Source organism: Bubalus kerabau, chromosome 14 (genome assembly GCF_029407905.1).
Source record: "Bubalus kerabau isolate K-KA32 ecotype Philippines breed swamp buffalo chromosome 14, PCC_UOA_SB_1v2, whole genome shotgun sequence".
Taxonomy (NCBI): domain Eukaryota; kingdom Metazoa; phylum Chordata; class Mammalia; order Artiodactyla; family Bovidae; genus Bubalus; species Bubalus kerabau.
The window spans coordinates 57,884,176-57,901,077 of record NC_073637.1 but is presented as its reverse complement, the minus strand read 5'-3'; the positions used below and the strand labels follow the sequence as shown (position 1 = coordinate 57,901,077).

Below are 16,902 nucleotides of genomic sequence, written 5' to 3'. Positions count from 1 at the left end.
AGGAGAAGGGAAAAAGGAAAAGGAGAAGAAAGAAGAGGAGGAGATTATTTATGATCCTGATGATGACCCAATACAGTAGTTTGTCAGCCGCTCATGATCATGATTCCCAAGTACTTCCAAAAACCCAGGTTCTGCTGTTACAAAGCAGCGCACATAAGATACTGTGGATCCAATGAGAGAATACCTAACAGGATTCTCTCTCAGACTTTGTCTGATTTACCTTGTTTCATTCAGTTCAGTTCAGTTCAGTCGCTCAGTCGTGTCCGACTCCTTGCGACCCCATGAATCACAGCACGCCAGGCCTCCATGTCCATCACCAACTCCCGGAGTTCACCCAAACTCATATCCATCCAGTCGGTGATGCCATCCAGCCATCTCATCCTCTGTCATCCCCTTCTCCTCCTGCCCCCAATCCCTCCCAGCATCAGGGTCTTTTCCAATGAGTCAACTCTTCGCATGAGGTGGCCACAATGTGAAGGTGGCCTCTTAGCATGCTGAAGTTTCAGCTTCAGCATCAGTCCTTCCAATGAACACCCAGGACTGAGCTCCTATAGGATGGACTGGTTGGATCTCCTTGCAGTCCAAGGGACTCTCAAGAGTCATCTCCAACACCACAGTTCAAAAGCATCAATTCTTCGGTGCTCAGCTTTCTTCACAGTCCAACTCTCACATCCATACATGACCACTGGAAAAACCATAGCCTTGACTAGATGGACCTTTGTTGGCAAAGTAATATCTTTGCTTCTAGGTTTATTTGATATCTCTAAGTTTCATTAGAGCCCTGCAAAGCAAACAGTTTATACTTATTTTACAGATGAAAATGGCTCAGATGTGTGCCATTTCAGAGCACATACTAGAAATGCATTTCCTACCATAAGTGGGACTATGTAGCTAGTCCTGGCTAACAAGTTGTGAGGAGATACAATGTCTGTTTGAGACCTTTCTGACTCTCTTTTTCCCTCTGAGTGCACAATCAGCAACATTTGAAAGGTATCAGATTGGGTCCCTGGGAGGCTCCCTGCTGACCTCTGAGGGTCAGGCATCAAGAGACCATGAATTATATAGCACCATTGTGCAGCTCATTCTGAATGACCAGAGGTGGTTAACCAAAAAAAAGGTCTTCTAGCAAAAAATATGTATGAAAAAGCACTAGATTTTCTTCTTTTATAAGTATATAAGAATCTGGATCCATTTGGTTTCAAACGAGTGGAGCAATAAATGGGGCCTCACTTCAAATTGTCCCTTTAGGATTCTCAACCTTGACAGCGTTTACATATAGTAAGGATAAAATTCCACTTCATTACATATATTACTATCTATCTCTCAAATGAAAATGGAGATCAAAATTACATTAAAAATGATTAAGAGCAGGGGCATGAGCTAATCCAATATTTGTTTCTCACCTCAAAGCTTTCTATATTTCTCGATGAGTATATTTAAAATATTTAGTCCTGTATTTTTTCCACATTGTGCAATTCATACTCTAAGTTCAATACTGAATAATTTGGAGAAACCCAAATAGCTATTCATAGACTATTTCACATAAAGTAGAAAAAAATAAGGCATAGTTTACATTGTTCAATGATACGGTACCAAAAAGAATGTTCTACTTGAATCAAGGATAAATATTACTTTTAATTTTTTTACTGATAATTTCAAATGTAATTTGAAAAGACAAAATCAACATTACATATTCAGATTTAAATAAAAGTTAACACACACAATAAAACATCTTAATAGTTTTATTTTAAAATGATAATGACATACTTACTATTAGCATATACAGCATCAAATGCTCTAATAAAAAGTCTAGAACCTGAATAACTTCCCTTTTTATAATATGAAAAACACATAATCAACATTAAATTATTTTTCTTGTTTGGCAAGAAAGTAAAATGAAAAGCACGATGAGAACCATAAACTCTCAGTACGCTGTATAGTAATAACTGTCTTTGCTTTCTGGTACGACATTTATTCGGAGTCTGGCAAGGAAGCGTGAAGATGGCAGTGGGAAAATAAGGCTGGCTCTTCCTGAAACACAGGAAAACTGCTAAAATGAAGCAAAGGAAAATACTGTCTGCTACCCACATTTCCTTAAAATAAAATAATAATCGTGGTAAAATAATTTCTAAATATGCCATGCTTTTGTAAGGCTAAAATTGAGAGGGTAAAAAAAGTCAATTAAACATCTGCAGGAAGCTGAATAACCAAAAAATCAAATAAGCAAGAATCCATATAATTATGGCATCTCATTCTGAGGTTGATTCCAACTTCTTCATTCATGATGTGTGAAAGACTTCTCTTGTCCTTAAAGTTAACATTAGGCATGCCAAGTTTCCCATAAGAAAATTATTCTAATAATAGCTTTAAATATTACAGTTTTATAATTATAAATATTCTCCTAATAAATACATAGACTTGAGTGTACATAAACTTGCATACTAAAAACAGAAAAAATGGAGAGGTATGCTCTTAAGGGTAACCCATGGATTTTTGAAATCAATTTTTCATATTTGAAATAGGATCTTACTTTTTACAGTGCTCCTGCACGAGTCAGGCAAATTACTTCCCAAGACTTATGCCCGTACAAGTTGGAAGGAAATACTACAGAAAACTATAGACCATAAAATTGTATAGCTGAAAATCAGCTAAAAGATGAAGTGTTAATTCTCTTTATAAAGCATTTTATACTGAGAAAAGCCAGTTAGACTTCCTTATAATTCTTTTTTATTATAGTCATTCTTTATGCCCCATTCTGGAAAAGGTTAAACCCCAATACAGAGAACTGTAAGGCTCTTATTACTTTGTCACAGTGGAATCTAGTTGGTGGTATTAAATCTTGCTAAACAGGTGAACCATTGATGAAGGCTGTGAGTCTCTTTAGTCAGACCACATTTTTGTGGTAGCAGTTATTGCTGCAATGCAATACAACCTTCAGACTGAAAAACCTTCCCCTAACAGATCTATAGAACATTTTTCTTTAACTTTATATGAATAATAAAGGTTTTGCATGTGCCTATCATTGCACATGTGAAAGATGAAGGATAAAATGTTCAAAGGGTCCTGCCTAGAATTTTGTTACAAAGAAGTAACAAAAAGTAGAACCACTTGGATTCAGACCTTTAATTCCTGATATTCAACTGACATAATTCTCACTCACTCACTTCTCCTTATACCCGGCAGCAAACAGAAGGCACAAATGAACTTGGCAGGGCAGTCTCTGTCTAAACTGGCACATTGAAGGATATGTGCCTGTACTGGGCACATGTAAGTGTGGGAGGAATGGACTCGGGTGTTTTTAGGCAGAGAGTAAAGCATGTGATATTGATATCAATGCAAGTAGCTATGCAGTAGAGCATCAAGAAGCATGGCAATTTGGTGGGTAAAAGTACCCACAGCCACCAAGAATTTCATGGTTCCACGTAGTCCTGTAATCCTCTAAACTATGAACTGGCCATGAAATGGGAGCCTGGAGAAAAAGACATTCTTCTTATGAAAGATCCAGTACATCATATGGCATGGAGCTCCAGATGGCTGAAAAGGACACACAAGACTGCAAAGAAATCACTTCAGCTCTGCCAAAACAGTTTAAGGTGCGCTGAAAAGGAACAGTTTTTATTAAAGTCATTAAGACAGTTAAACTGGCCATTAGCAGCCTGTAGATCCCAGCAGTAATGGAGAAAAGCAGCTCTCTTTCTGGTACTCACCCCTTCAGGCCTCCATGCTGAACAATGAGTTGCCTTCTTTTTAGATTAGGAAGGTGAATCTAGTTTTCTAAAACGTGGTAAAAAGTCAAAGATCTAAACTATGGACCTCTGAAAAAGTAGTTTTGCTTCTCTAGGTCTAGCAATAAAAGCTCTCAGAGGTACAACCGGCACCATGTTAGAGAGACAGGCGTAGGGTCACAAATCTCCATGAAGAATCCAAGACCCACACCATAGCTATGTTCTGTTCACTATATGTAACAGTATAACCTGATCTTGCCAAAGTACTTCTAAATAAATATATTTAGAGCCCCAAACCCTCTTTATCAGATTGGAAACAACAATGTCTAAAGTTCAGGGTCTTTTGTAACCTGTGTTACCATTTCTTAAAATTCAATTAATCTTCGTCTTGAATTTAGACACTGACAGTATAAACTACAGCTACACAGCTGAACACCTGGAGAAATCATAACTGATGAAGGCGGTTATCTGAGTCATGTTAACGCAGCCCTAGAGACACCCAGATGATGTTCTGAATTGCTTCCTTCTGGTGTAATGGTCTGCCCTCATATAAGGAGAAGGTAAAAGAGATATGCCCCATATACGAGCAGATTTAAATAGTGGTAAAATAAGTTACCATATATGTGCACGTGTTCATGCTGTCACCTCAATCATGTCTGACTCTTTGCAACTTTTTGCAACTCTATGGACTGCAGTCTACCATATACTTGCTATATTTCAATTTTAAAATTTTAAGGAAGAAAAGGAAGAAACATACTCTGATTTAAGTCTTTTTTCCCTGAATATTTTTTCCTAATTGGGATATAAACATGTAGGGCTTCCCTAGTGACTCAGATGGTAAAGAATCTGCCTGCAATGCAGGCGATCTGGGTTCAATCCCTGGGTCAGGAAGATCCCTTGGGGAAGGAAATGGCTATTCACTCCAGCATCCTTGCCTGGAAAATTCCATGGACAGAGGAGCCTGGCAGGCTAAAGTCCACAGGGTTGCAAAGAGTCAGACACAAATGAGCAACTAAGCATGTGTGTGTGTGTGTGTGTGTGTAGGAATACATATCTTGTAGATCACACTGGAACTATATACGATTTGGTAGCACTACAAGAATCATAAAATACTTCCAAATGAAAAGCTTTGTCTTTTTTCCTTTATCACAAGCTTTACAGAACTGAAAACATTTTCTCACGTTTGAATCTCAAATCTGTCTTCCTTCACAATCTGAAATTCAGGCTGCTCATTGTTTAAGTCTGCAAATTGACTAATTTGACTAATCTTGATTCATCAATAAATAAAAACAAAGCTCAGAGGATGCCAATTAGTGTCTATGAATAAACATGTATTTTGTACAGTATATTTTTTAAAAAATAACACACAGCTCAGACCTACTAACTCAGCCAAAGAGATCATTCCCTTGTTGCCTCAACATCATGCGTTGTAGATCCTCAAGCAGGCTAGAATCTGACAATTTATATTATATATAAACCTTGAGGATAAGAAATTTATACTGCTGGGAAAAGCTGGCCTCAACACATAATAGTCACAATAAAACAAGTTTCTTCAAAAAGCACAGAGAACCAGCTATAGAAAACAGAAATCATGTCTGTATTATCCCAATTATTTCCAAATCAGTAATGGTCTCTTATAAAGGATAAGGTAATCCAGTTACATCTAGCTTCTTCTGAGATCCATATAATTTACCATTTTAACCTAATAATTCTTTCACACATCTGTCCTCACTATTTTTATTATTCTCTGATCTTCTCTTCTGCATTTCCCTTTAACCCTTACCAACACAGTGTACCCAATTCATCAAATCAACCTGACACCCACAAGAGCTCATTCACATAAATATCCTGACTCACACACTCTGCCAGCCAGAGTCACCCACATACTCCACAGTCTTCAATAACAACAAAAACTTAAGACATTAGAATCAGGCTTTAGAATCTGCTCTCCACCCTGATTCCCAGCTCTAGTCCTCTTTAAGAATGACTCAAACAACCCTGGTAACACAGTAACTGAAACTACTCTTGAAGTGGGAGGTTGAAAACACCTCGAAGAAGAGCTGTAAAATGCAAGATATTTCTGAGGCTGCATTCTCCATCGCCTTTTTGAACTATAACCCACAGAGACACTGAGTTAGCAGGGATTCTGGGTGTGTGTTTTGCAAAGTGGTTACTGTTTCGCTTATGGTGCTTCTAATAAAGTAAGTCTGAATTTATGAGACAAGAGCTCAAAGGTATGAGAGCCTGGGTATAAGGTGCTCAGAATGACGCCTTAGACGATTGTTAGCAGGAAGTAAGTTCAGGTGAGAAGTACAATCCCCATGGATTCAGTGTGTTCAGTCTCTCTTGTCTCATTTTAGCTTTTTATTTTTTGGCTGTGAGCTTAAGGACTGCTGCCATCCTGGGGCAACGACTTGTTGCTTGACCTGGAACAAGTGATACCAGTTTCTAGGCACAGTTCCCACGAGTCTAGCTGCACGTGTATTGGAGGTTTTCTCCAAACAACCACGACCTGGGAGTGTGCCTGAGCCGGTTATGACTCAACCTGCCTAGATGTGTAGGTATCTGGAAATAGGATAAAAACCTCTTATGCTTACCTCTCTGGGGTGAGCACCAGGAAAGACTTCAGCATGTGTAACATATATGATGGCTAAATCACAAACAGAAAATGAGGTTTATATTAGCAATTAATTTTACTTATCTAGAAAACGGGCATGTGACGCTGGCTAATATCTGGAACTACCATTCTGGGTTAAATTCAGATTGGCTGATTTATATAATTTTATTAGAAAGTTTATTCTAATGACTTAATTACCACTTTTGAGTACAGGAATACTTTTGAAAATAACATATGTATTTTTGCATGTTTTAATAATCAGTATCTTCAAGCTTCAAAATATTCAAAGTCAAAACCGCATATTTTAATGTTTAGCCAAATTACAGAAAGAATAAGTTGAGTAAGAAAATGGATAAGCACCTTTGAGAATTAACTGTAAGCCTTATATGATTAGTGCTTACATTCTTTTTCACAAAACAGGTTACGAATTGGTTCTATACCTTCTAGTGTCTAAAGAAAAACATCCCATATCATGTAAAAGAAATCATTTGAACACTGAATTGTTAGAAATATTTTGCTATAGAAGTATTAATAGAAGCAGGTGGCCATTACAGATTAGTCTCAGCTCTTTAGAAGGACCAGTGGAGCTGGCTGTGGGTTCTTAATGCGTCTTACATGGCTTTTCTTCTAAATAAAAAATACAAGAGCAAAAACTCTCACTGGCTGTTGGTTTGGGAAACAAACTTTTCTTGCCAGGCAAATAAACTGCACTAGTAATTTTAAGAAATGTGTTTTGCTTTGTTTTGTTCATATAAAATACCAAGGCAGACTCTCAAGAAGTTCACAACCAGAATTAACTCTGTACAGCGAGAGCATCTTCCTCCACCAGCGACAGTTCCAGGGTGTTTTCGTTAGTGCTTGTTTTCATCCTGAAGTTGAAGGAACCGTAGAGTTTCGCAGACTCTTTAGAGGAGGCAAACCTGTCACGACGGTATAGCTCCCCCTTCCACATGGACATCATCAGCAAGCAGGACAGAACGACCCCCCCAAGCGTGAGCAGGCAGAGTCCGGCAATCACACAGCGGTCCAGGTGAGCCCCCAGCCTCGCGCTCTCCTTCTCCAGGCGTTCCATCTCCCGGGCGGCCACAGTGTTGGGATCCACAGTCACATCCCGTGGGACAATGTACGAGATGATCACCAGCAAGATACCAGTGACCAAGAACAAGATGGCGCTTATGAAACCATAGTCTACTGACTTCCCTGAAGAGGTGGCTTCCGAGCTGGCATCATCTTCATCTTCGGAAATCAGGGATATGGCAGACTCGTGGGACCACTCATTTGGATTTCCCCAGCCGAGGTCTCCCAGGTGATCACTCCCTTTTGCTGAAGGGGAGCGCCTGTTCCTTTGCTCCAGGTTGACATTCTCGTCCACGTAGGTAAAAGAGGTTTCTAATTCCTGGCTGCAGCAGTTGCAGACTTTCTGTTCTGCTGTTATCTGGTTGTTCCCTGAGTTGAGAGGTCCTGGTGGCAGCGAGTCTGTGTGACTAGCCCTGTCTTGCAGGGAGGGGGAAGGGGATGCTGGGGAAGGGCTAAGTTTAGATGCTCCCATCTCCAACGCTCTTGGCTTCGAGGTACAACGTCTCTGGCAGCAGAGAGCAGCTCTGGTGGCTGCTGCATCTGCCTGGTCCCCGGGAGGCCCTCTTGAACTCCAGTCAGCAGCATCACACGGGGCTGCCTGGCTGCTTTTCTTAACAAGGTAGTGGAGCTCCATTCGAGCTAGTCAGACATCCCCCAGCAGCTTCCAGAGAGTCTGCCAATAGCAACACAGTTAGATAAGAACCCACCAGGAGCTAAGACCGGACCACCAGGAGTACTGCTCCTGAGACCCTCTTCTCCTTTGTAGCTACAGGTTTTGACACTTCAGCCCCAATTCCCCCTAAAATAGGTAAGAGAAAGGAGAAGCTACCTAGTGGCGGGAAAGTGTGAAAAGGGCAAAACTTAAGTCAGGGTAAAAAGGAACATGGAGGAAGTGGCAGTGTCTGGGAAGAAAGCATTGCCGTCACCAAGCCAAATTTATCCAAGGATCACACATTTCGGTGACAGGATCCCTCAAACAAGAAGGCAGGTTTCCTGCACAGAGATACAAATGAGAAAAGCAGGACCTTTTTCAGCAGAGCTGCTGATTTTCTGAAGAATTGGGGAAGCACAGACTTCTCAATAATTCAGTTAAATTATAAGTGTTTACACTCTCTGTAGTTCAGAACAGATGCTAATACAGATTAGCATCGTTAGAGCATCACCATGGGTGAACCAATCAATGTATCACCAGCAGTTGGGCTCTACTGGAGCTCGGTATTTTGACTGGGTGGCTCTAAAGTGGGTGAAAGATGGCTGGCTTGATTAAGCTACCCTCCTAACGGTATACTTTGTACACCCAGAGACCCTAATCACACAGCCTTGTTCATTGTGATTCCATTCTCAGCTTACTGCTACACAATGGCAGCATGTTCTAGACCCAAAAATACGCAGACACACACCTCATAGGGTGATCTCTGAAAAATACAATGAGCTAGCCCACTCCTACACACACACACACACACACACACACACACACACGGTTGCCTGCTTCAGGTAAAGGTCCGCTACCCATGCACTCCAGGTCTGAGTGAGTATGAGTTCCTCTCCCTCTGCACGCTTTGCTAGCAAATGTGTACAGGACATCAACCGTCTAGGAAGTTTTCACAAACCCCAGTCTAGAAATAAACTGACAATAAAATTCAAATCATAAACCCACAGAGTCACAGTTCTGTTGAGGCCAATAGGGGAGAAACTATTTCCAGGGTTACCTCTGGAACTTTGCCCTACCTCACCACAGCAAGGCACCTTCATGGGCGAAAATTTTGCGTTGAGTAGAAAACCATTTGCCTGTCCTTTTCTGCCTCTGCCATCTTTCTGAGGAATAAAAATTTACTTTCTACTATCAGAAAGTACAGAGGTTTCAAGTAAAGTCCCCTTTTATTTTGCTTCCTAGTCCAGGATAATAACAGATTTAACTCATGTCTTAGAGGTTTATTATGCTTCAAAATCCACAGCTCCAACGGCTGGTAACCTACACAGAAAGGCAGGTAAGGTGAAGCGGAAATCCACCTGGCAACTCATTTAAAATATGAGAGGGGAAATCCACATGTTTTATGCTCTACATTAGAGTTTGTTTAAAACACACACACACTTCTCCTATTATCGGAGTTTCTTTGCAGCTAAAACAGAAAAACAAAAAATCAGATGCAGGAAAACCACAACTGAACCAAAGCTTTCCTTTAGTAAGTGCATAGACCCCCCCCCCCCTTCACTGAGGGATCCCTCAGTGAAGAAAGCAATGGTAACGGGTTTGATCGATTACTGAAATGAGAAATCTCGCAGTTCCCTCAAACATTAGGTGCGCTGATTAACCTCTGGCACAATTAGCCCATCAAATTGGATTACTTTAGATAAAAATCGGCAGAGCCCCTTATGGGACTTCCAATTTATAACAAAGAGAGGGAGAGAGAAATCTCCACTTAATTCCCTTCTTCTGCCTCTATCTCTTAAAAGAGAGACTCCGCTTGTTCCATCGGAACAAGCTGCACAGTCGATTTCCTTTGCAGCTCGGTAATCCGGGGCTTCCATTCTCAGGGGAGAATGGATAATCCCAGGGGACCAGCCAAAGGCTCTTTCCTTCAGCCTCCTCCCTCTCTCCTCTCTGGTTTAAGAGCGCAGTTAATAAAACTGCACCCGCAGAACGCGGAGACAGCACTTTCCCTCGTCCGTCCGCCAGCAATTAAGAGCATTAATATCTGCATGGGAACTAACTGACACGGGCGAGGCTGGTCTAGCGGAGGCGACCTCGGGATCCGTCCTGCGCGCGCTGTGCTGTAAGGGCGCGCCGCAAGCACCGGGCAGCGATCGATGTTCCCCACGGACTCAATCAACCCATTCCGGGTGAGCTCCGCGTCCGCCGTGGTGCCCTGAGTTGGGATGCGTTCGCCAAATACCCAAAGGCTAGGCAGGCACCTTAGGCAGGGACGAGGGACGCGCTCCCCAGCTCCGCCAGGCTCTCGGGGTCTCTCGCGCGCTCCAGCGCCTCCTCCCCGTTCCACTCGCCGCCACTCACCTCCTGCCTTGGCCACCCAGCGAGCCTCGAGCACCGCGCGCTAGTCCCTGAGCCGCTCCTCGGGAAAGTACCCTGCTCACCAGCCGCAGCACTTGTAGCCTCTGCGCGCCGCCCGCTTCGTGGGGTGGGCAGCGCCTGCGGAGCCCGCGGGGCGGGGCTGGGCGGGGCTCTCCCTCTTGCTGAGCATCCCGGGAGATGTAGTCTGGGTCGGCCGCCCGGCCTCCCTCCTCTCTCTCTCCTCTCTCTCGATCTCTCTCTCTCTCTCTCTCTCTCTTTCTCTCTCTCTCTCTCTCTCTCTCTCTCTCTCTCTCTCTCTCTCTCTCTCTCTCTCTCGCTGAAATCACTGGCTCCTAAACGCAAACCAATGGCTCCTAAACTCAGAGTAAGGTCCTCTATTCTCCGTGTTATGAGGGAATATTTGAGTATTCTGGGTGTATATTTAGTTACAACTGTGTGCCAGGCAGTATGCATATTTAGTTTTGTTTAAGTGAAAGTGAATTCGCTCAGTCGTGTCTGACTCTTTGCGACCCCGTGGACTGTAGCCTACCAGGTTCCTCAGTCCATGGGATTCTCCATGCAAGAATACTGGAGTGGGTTGCAATTTCCTTCTCCAGGGGATCTTCCCGACTCAGGAATCGAACCCGGGTCTCCCTTATTGGAGGCAGACGCTTTAACCTCAGAAGCCACCGTCATAACAAATCCTCCAAGATTTTATTCTCATTTTACAAATGAAAAAAGAGGCTCAGAGGAATTAATACCTCATCCAGGGTAAAAAAGACAATAAATGATCTCTAATATTGTGCTCAAAAATCTGTTTCCAAAGTCATTGCCTTGCCCACAAAATCTGGAGAAATGTGACCATTGAAAGCAAGGAATTGTCCTGTTGATTTCTGCTTCCCCTGTGCCTAGCAGAGTGTCTAAATAATCAGTTCTGTTCAGTCGCTCAGGCATGGACTGCGACCCCACAGACTGCCGCACACCAGGCTTCCCTGTCCATCACCAACTCCCGGAGTTTACTCAAACTCATGTCCATCCAGTTGGTGATGCCATCCAACCATCTCATCCTCTCTCGTCCCCTTCTCCTCCCGCCTTCATTCTTTCCCAGCATCGGGGTCTTTTCTAGTGAGTCAGTTCTTCTCATCAGGTAGCCAAAGTATTGGAGTTTCAGCTTCAGCAGCAGTCCTTCCAATGAATAATCAGGACTGATTTCCTTTAGAATAGACTGGTTGGATCTCCTTGCTGTCCAAGGGACTCTCAAGAGTATTCTCCAACACCACAGTTCAAAAGCATCAATTCTTCGGCGCTCAGCTTTCTTTCTTTTTTTTTTTTAATATAAATTTATTTGTTTTAATTGGAGGCTAATTACTTTACAGTCCAACTCTCACATCCATACATGACTACTGGAAAAACCAGAGCTTTGACTTGATGGACTTTTGTTGGCAAAGTAATGTCTCTGCCTTTTAATATTCTGTCTAGGTTAGTCATAGCTTTCCTTCTGAGGAGCAAGGGTCTTTTAATTTCATGGCTGTAGTCACCATCTGCAGTGATTGTGAAGCCCCCCAAAATAAAGTCTGTCACTGTTTCCACTGTTTCCCCATCTATTTGCCATGAAGTGATGGGACCAGATGCCATGATCTTAATTTTCTGAATGTTGAGTTTTAAGCCAACTTTTTCACTCTCCTCTTTCACTTTCATCAGATCAGATCAGATCAGATCAGTCACTCAGTCGTGTCCAACTCTTTGCGACTCCATGAATCGCAGCATGCCAGGCCTCCCTGTCCATCGCCAACTCCCGGAGTTCACTCAGACTCACGTCCATTGAATCAGTGATGCCATCCAGCCATCTCATCCTCTGTTGTCCCCTTCTCCTCCTGCCCCCAATCCCTCCCAGCATCAGAGTCTTTTCCAATGAGTCAACTCTTTGCAAGAGGTGGTCAAAGTACTGGAGTTTCAGCTTTAGCATCATTCCTTCCAAAGAAATCCCAGGGCTGATCTCCTTCAGAATGGACTGGTTGGATCTCCTTGCAGTCCAAGGGACTCTCAAGAGTCTTCTCCAACACCACAGCTCAAAAGCATCAATTCTTCGGCGCTCAGCCTTCTTCACAGTCCAATTCTCACATCCATACATGACCACAGGAAAAACCATAGTCTTGACTAGACGAACCTTTGTTGGCAAAGTAATGTCTTTGCTTTTGAATATGCTATCTAGGTTGGTCATAACTTTCCTTCCAAGGAGTGAGCGTCTTTTAATTTCATAGCTGCAGTCACCATCTGCAGTGATTTTGGAGCCCAGAAAAATAAAGTCTGACACTGTTTCCAGTGTTTCCCCATCTATTTCCCATGAAGTGATGGGACCGGATGCCATGATCTTCGTTTTCTGAATGTTGAGCTTTAAGCCAACTTTTTCACTCTCCACTTTCACTTTCATCAAGAGGCTCTTTAGTTTTTCTTCACTTTCTGCCATAAGGGTGGTGTCATCTGCATATCTGAGGTTAATGATATTTCTCCCAGCAATCTTGATTCCAGCTTGTGCTTCATCCAGCCGAGAATTTCTCATGTACTGTGCATATAAGTTAAATAAGCAAAATGACAATATGCAGCCTTGGCATACTCCTTTCATAGTTTGGAACCAGTCCATTGTTCCATGTCCCATTCTAACTGTTGCTTCTTGACCTGCATACAGATTTCTCAGGAGGCAGGTCAGATGGTCTGGTATTCCCACCTCTTTAAGAATTTTCCAGTTTGTTGTATCCACACAGTCAAAGGCTTTGGCGCAGTCAATAAAGCAAAAGTAAATGTTTTTCTGGAACTCTCTTGCTTTTTTGATGATCCAATGGATGTTGGCAATTTGATCTCTGGTTCCTCTGCCCTTTCTAAATCCAGCTTGTACTTCTGGAAGCTCACGATTCACATACTGTTGAAGCCTGGCTTGGAGAATTTTGAACATTACTTTGCTAGCATGTGAGATGAGTGCAATGGTGCAGTAGTTTGAACATTCTTTTGCATTGCCTTTCTTTGGGATTGGAATGAAAACTGAATTTTTCCACTCAATAATAATGACCCAAAATAACAATAATTAACATACAAAGCACTTACTATTGTCAGGCTATCTTCTAAACATTGCTGATATAACTCAGTTAATGGTCACAGTTAATCTTTAAAGTTCTGCAAAAATCCTCTTTTGCAAGAGTGGATTTTTACAAAAGACAAAACTAAATTACAAGAAGTTAAATAATTTGCCCAAAGTCATACTGCTAATCCTTAAGAAGATGGCACAACTCCAAAAGAGCCTAAGCATTATGCAAATTGAATGAATGGGAAAAGACAAACAAATAAACAAACAGAAGCCTGGAAGACAAAGGATTAGGAACAAAGGAAATCCAGAGATTAAAGCTACTGAGATATTGTTCCCAAGACAGAACAAAGTAACTTCTTTGAGTCACCGACCTCTTTCTTACCAGAGCTGACTGCAGTAGCCAATAGCCAAATAGAATAACTGTTTTTTTTTGGATTGTCTTAAGTTTTCAGCATCTCCTTTGGGGTGACTCTAGGGTATTGATTGTTTAATCTAAGCGAGTAAGAGAAGGGTTATATTATAATATAACATTTTGCTGCTTGTGAGTAGCTCACATGAATTTTATGGTTGCTTTCAAGTAATAGATCAGTCTTCTAAAATAATGACTTAGTTGGTTTTCCTTTAGTGTAGTATAGCGTGTGTGCTCCGTCATGTCCAACTCTATGAACTGTAGCCCATCAGGCTCCTCTGTCCATGAAATTTTCCAGGCAAGAATACTGGAATGGGTTATGATTTCCTGCCCTACGGGATCGTCCCAATCCAAGGATCAAACCTGCATCTTTTATGTCTCCTGTATTGGCAGGCAGATTCTTTACCATTGAGCCACCTGAGAATGGCTTTGGTTTTCCTTTATATTGGTAGAATTCATAGTTCCATAGTTCCAGGGATGTCATAACACAGCTGCTTTTAAATCTTTTCTCACTATGACTCTCTTTTAGGTAGTTAAGCCCATTTATTGTTAAACATGATGTATCTATTATGGCTCCTTCTCCTTTGCTCACTAATTACACTGTTCTCCAATGAGAATATCCTTTTTTCATTCCCCTATTTCCTCCACCTTTCAAAGATTAGCTCATCAAGCCACATTTCCTAGGGTACATTCTTAGTATTAATACTGTATATTTGAAAGGGAGCCCAAAGACACCATATGTTGTCCAGAAGCGAGCAACTGAGAAGCTGAAGAAACTTGAACTCATGTTGGATGAGACACCGAAGGAACTTGGGATATTTAGCCAGAAGGGGAGACTTAGAGGAAACAAAAACTAACTTTAAATAATTAGGTGTTTGTGAATAAGAGTTCTATATCATGGTTAAAAGGGGGGAAAGCAGAACCAATGACAATAAAAGCATGTATTAGTCCTAATGGGTTATCTTTAATTCTTACATCAACGCCGTAAGGGAGTCATTATTATCATACCCATTTACATGTAGAAATTGAGGACTGAAAATGTTTCTTTTCAAGGGTATTAGAAGTAATAAATAACTGGTAGAGCCTAGATTCTAACTTGAGTCTATCTGATTCCAGAACTTGGATCTCTTCACCACTATGCTATACTGAGCAGTACTTCACAGTCATCGTCACAGCAGAGCATGAGTAAGGTGACAATATTTATTGTCCTGGGTAAACACAGGAGGTTTCTCATGGCCATCATTCTGGTGTTGGGGCTACTTGACCCCTGCATTTCAGCTTGGGCTGCCAAGAGAAGAGAGAAACCAGCACACCTGTAGTGCACTGGGGCACCTGAGAATGATGGGCACAGGGCCTGGGGAGCCCTGGGTAGCACTATCAGACTTAACAAGGAGGTTGATTTGGGGTTGAGCATAAAGAAGAACACTATCTTTAAGTTCTTGAAACAGGGTGTCTCATGAAAGTGAATTTTATTATTACTATAGAGGATAAAAAAAGAAGAACCATTTATTAGTGATGTGGTAGAAGGGATTCATCTAGTTGGATTAGAGGAACTCTACGGTTTCCCTCCTGAAATGATTCTAGTTACATCTCACTCATGAAGCCATTTTTCTCCAGGCCAGCTCCCAGAGATTCTGCCTCCTATGAACTATTCTAGGACTTGTCAGCATTAATGATTTTTATATTTATCAGCCACTACCCTGTGACATTTCTAGTATGTCTAGGTAACTACTGTGTATCGTTTAACTTGTCACTTAGGTGCCCAAACCTCTAATATCAATTGTAAGTTCCTAAGGTCAGTAACCATATATTAAATGCCTTATTATCTCCTACAGAAAGTAAAATATTTCTGTTGAATAGAGTGATGGAAAAATGCCAAGACTGAACTGAGACTGGAGATGATTATCTCTTCACATTATTCTCTCTCATTTCCTATTTCTGAATATAGTACACTTGACTGTCTACATATTCTTGAGCATTAAAATAAAATCAACTCTATGCCAACACGTTACAAAATCTCCTACAAAATTCTTCAGAAAAAGAGTAAATGTGGATTTAGCTCCTGGAAATAAAAGCTCTGCAAAAAATACCACTTGCAGGAATAACTTCAACACTCTTTCCTATAATTCCATGTCTATACTTACCAAAATCTCACCCCAGACCCTTTCTCAAGTTTCTTTCTTGCTCATAACCCCCCAATTCTTATTGCTGTTCTAATTGGCATTCTGGTATAATATACACAGTGGTATAATATACTTCCTTTTATCCTGTCATCTTACATATATAGAAGTATTTCATGTATATTTTATACAGCTTTCTATGTGTCTCTCTTCCCAGATAAAATTTAAGCCCTTTGAGAACCAATATTTTCTTCCTATAAATTTGAAGCTATACATGGACATGAAACAACAAAAATACATAGTCAACAATGGTTCTTCACTAGATGCTAGATGTGTACACAATGATTCGCCCTGATAAAAAGATGATAATAAAGTCTAAGTGCAATTTTGATCCTACATAATTTTTAATGTAGTTCTTATTTTCCTGTTTACTTATACTCCATGAGGTATAGGAGGTGTAATCATGATTATATCAAATAGAAAAATAATTTCTGAGAAGTAAATTTACCATGTGAGTCAAGGGTAGTGCAGGGACTTTTAACAAAAGCATCTCTTGTAATGATAACTGAGGATACTTTTCAGTTTTCTGTCTTCGGCAATAATAATAAGGACTGATTGTAAACAAATATTCTTAGTGGATTTAGAGTTATCAGTAGAGGCTAGGCTGTTGGGAGGTAAGAAAGACATTGGCTGGATAGAGGCTCAGTCATTTAATGGAACTACTACAAGGAATATTATTTACTTCATATCTACTTCTAAATGATGAAGAAAAGAATGAAAATGGTCAAATTTTAAAGTAGTGAAGATCTCATTTACTAAAAACTTCTAGGAACAACATAAAAGTAGTATTAAATTTTAAAGTTTT

At 41.1% G+C, this 16,902-nt stretch overlaps 1 protein-coding gene across 3 annotated transcripts; it reads right to left on the bottom strand.

Annotated features, from left to right (window-relative positions):
- Nucleotides 1–6,405: 6,405 nt before the first annotated feature.
- On the bottom strand, nucleotides 6,406–10,557 carry TMEM74 (transmembrane protein 74). Of its 3 annotated transcripts, none has more exons than XM_055546882.1 (2): nucleotides 10,333–10,419; nucleotides 6,406–8,092 (listed from the first exon to the last, which is right to left on the bottom strand). In XM_055546882.1, the coding sequence occupies exon 2, from the start codon at nucleotides 8,051–8,053 to the stop codon at nucleotides 7,136–7,138; it is 918 nt and encodes a 305-aa protein (XP_055402857.1). In that variant the 5' UTR covers nucleotides 8,054–8,092; nucleotides 10,333–10,419; the 3' UTR covers nucleotides 6,406–7,135. The 3 variants fall into 3 exon arrangements, 2 of the variants coding, with proteins under 2 accessions (XP_055402857.1, XP_055402856.1); XM_055546881.1 differs by lacking the exon at nucleotides 10,333–10,419 and adding an exon at nucleotides 10,433–10,557 and having other exon boundaries at nucleotides 6,409–8,092; XR_008702522.1 differs by lacking the exons at nucleotides 6,406–8,092; nucleotides 10,333–10,419 and adding exons at nucleotides 9,347–9,539; nucleotides 10,433–10,535.
- Between the last annotated feature and the right edge of the window lie 6,345 nt (nucleotides 10,558–16,902).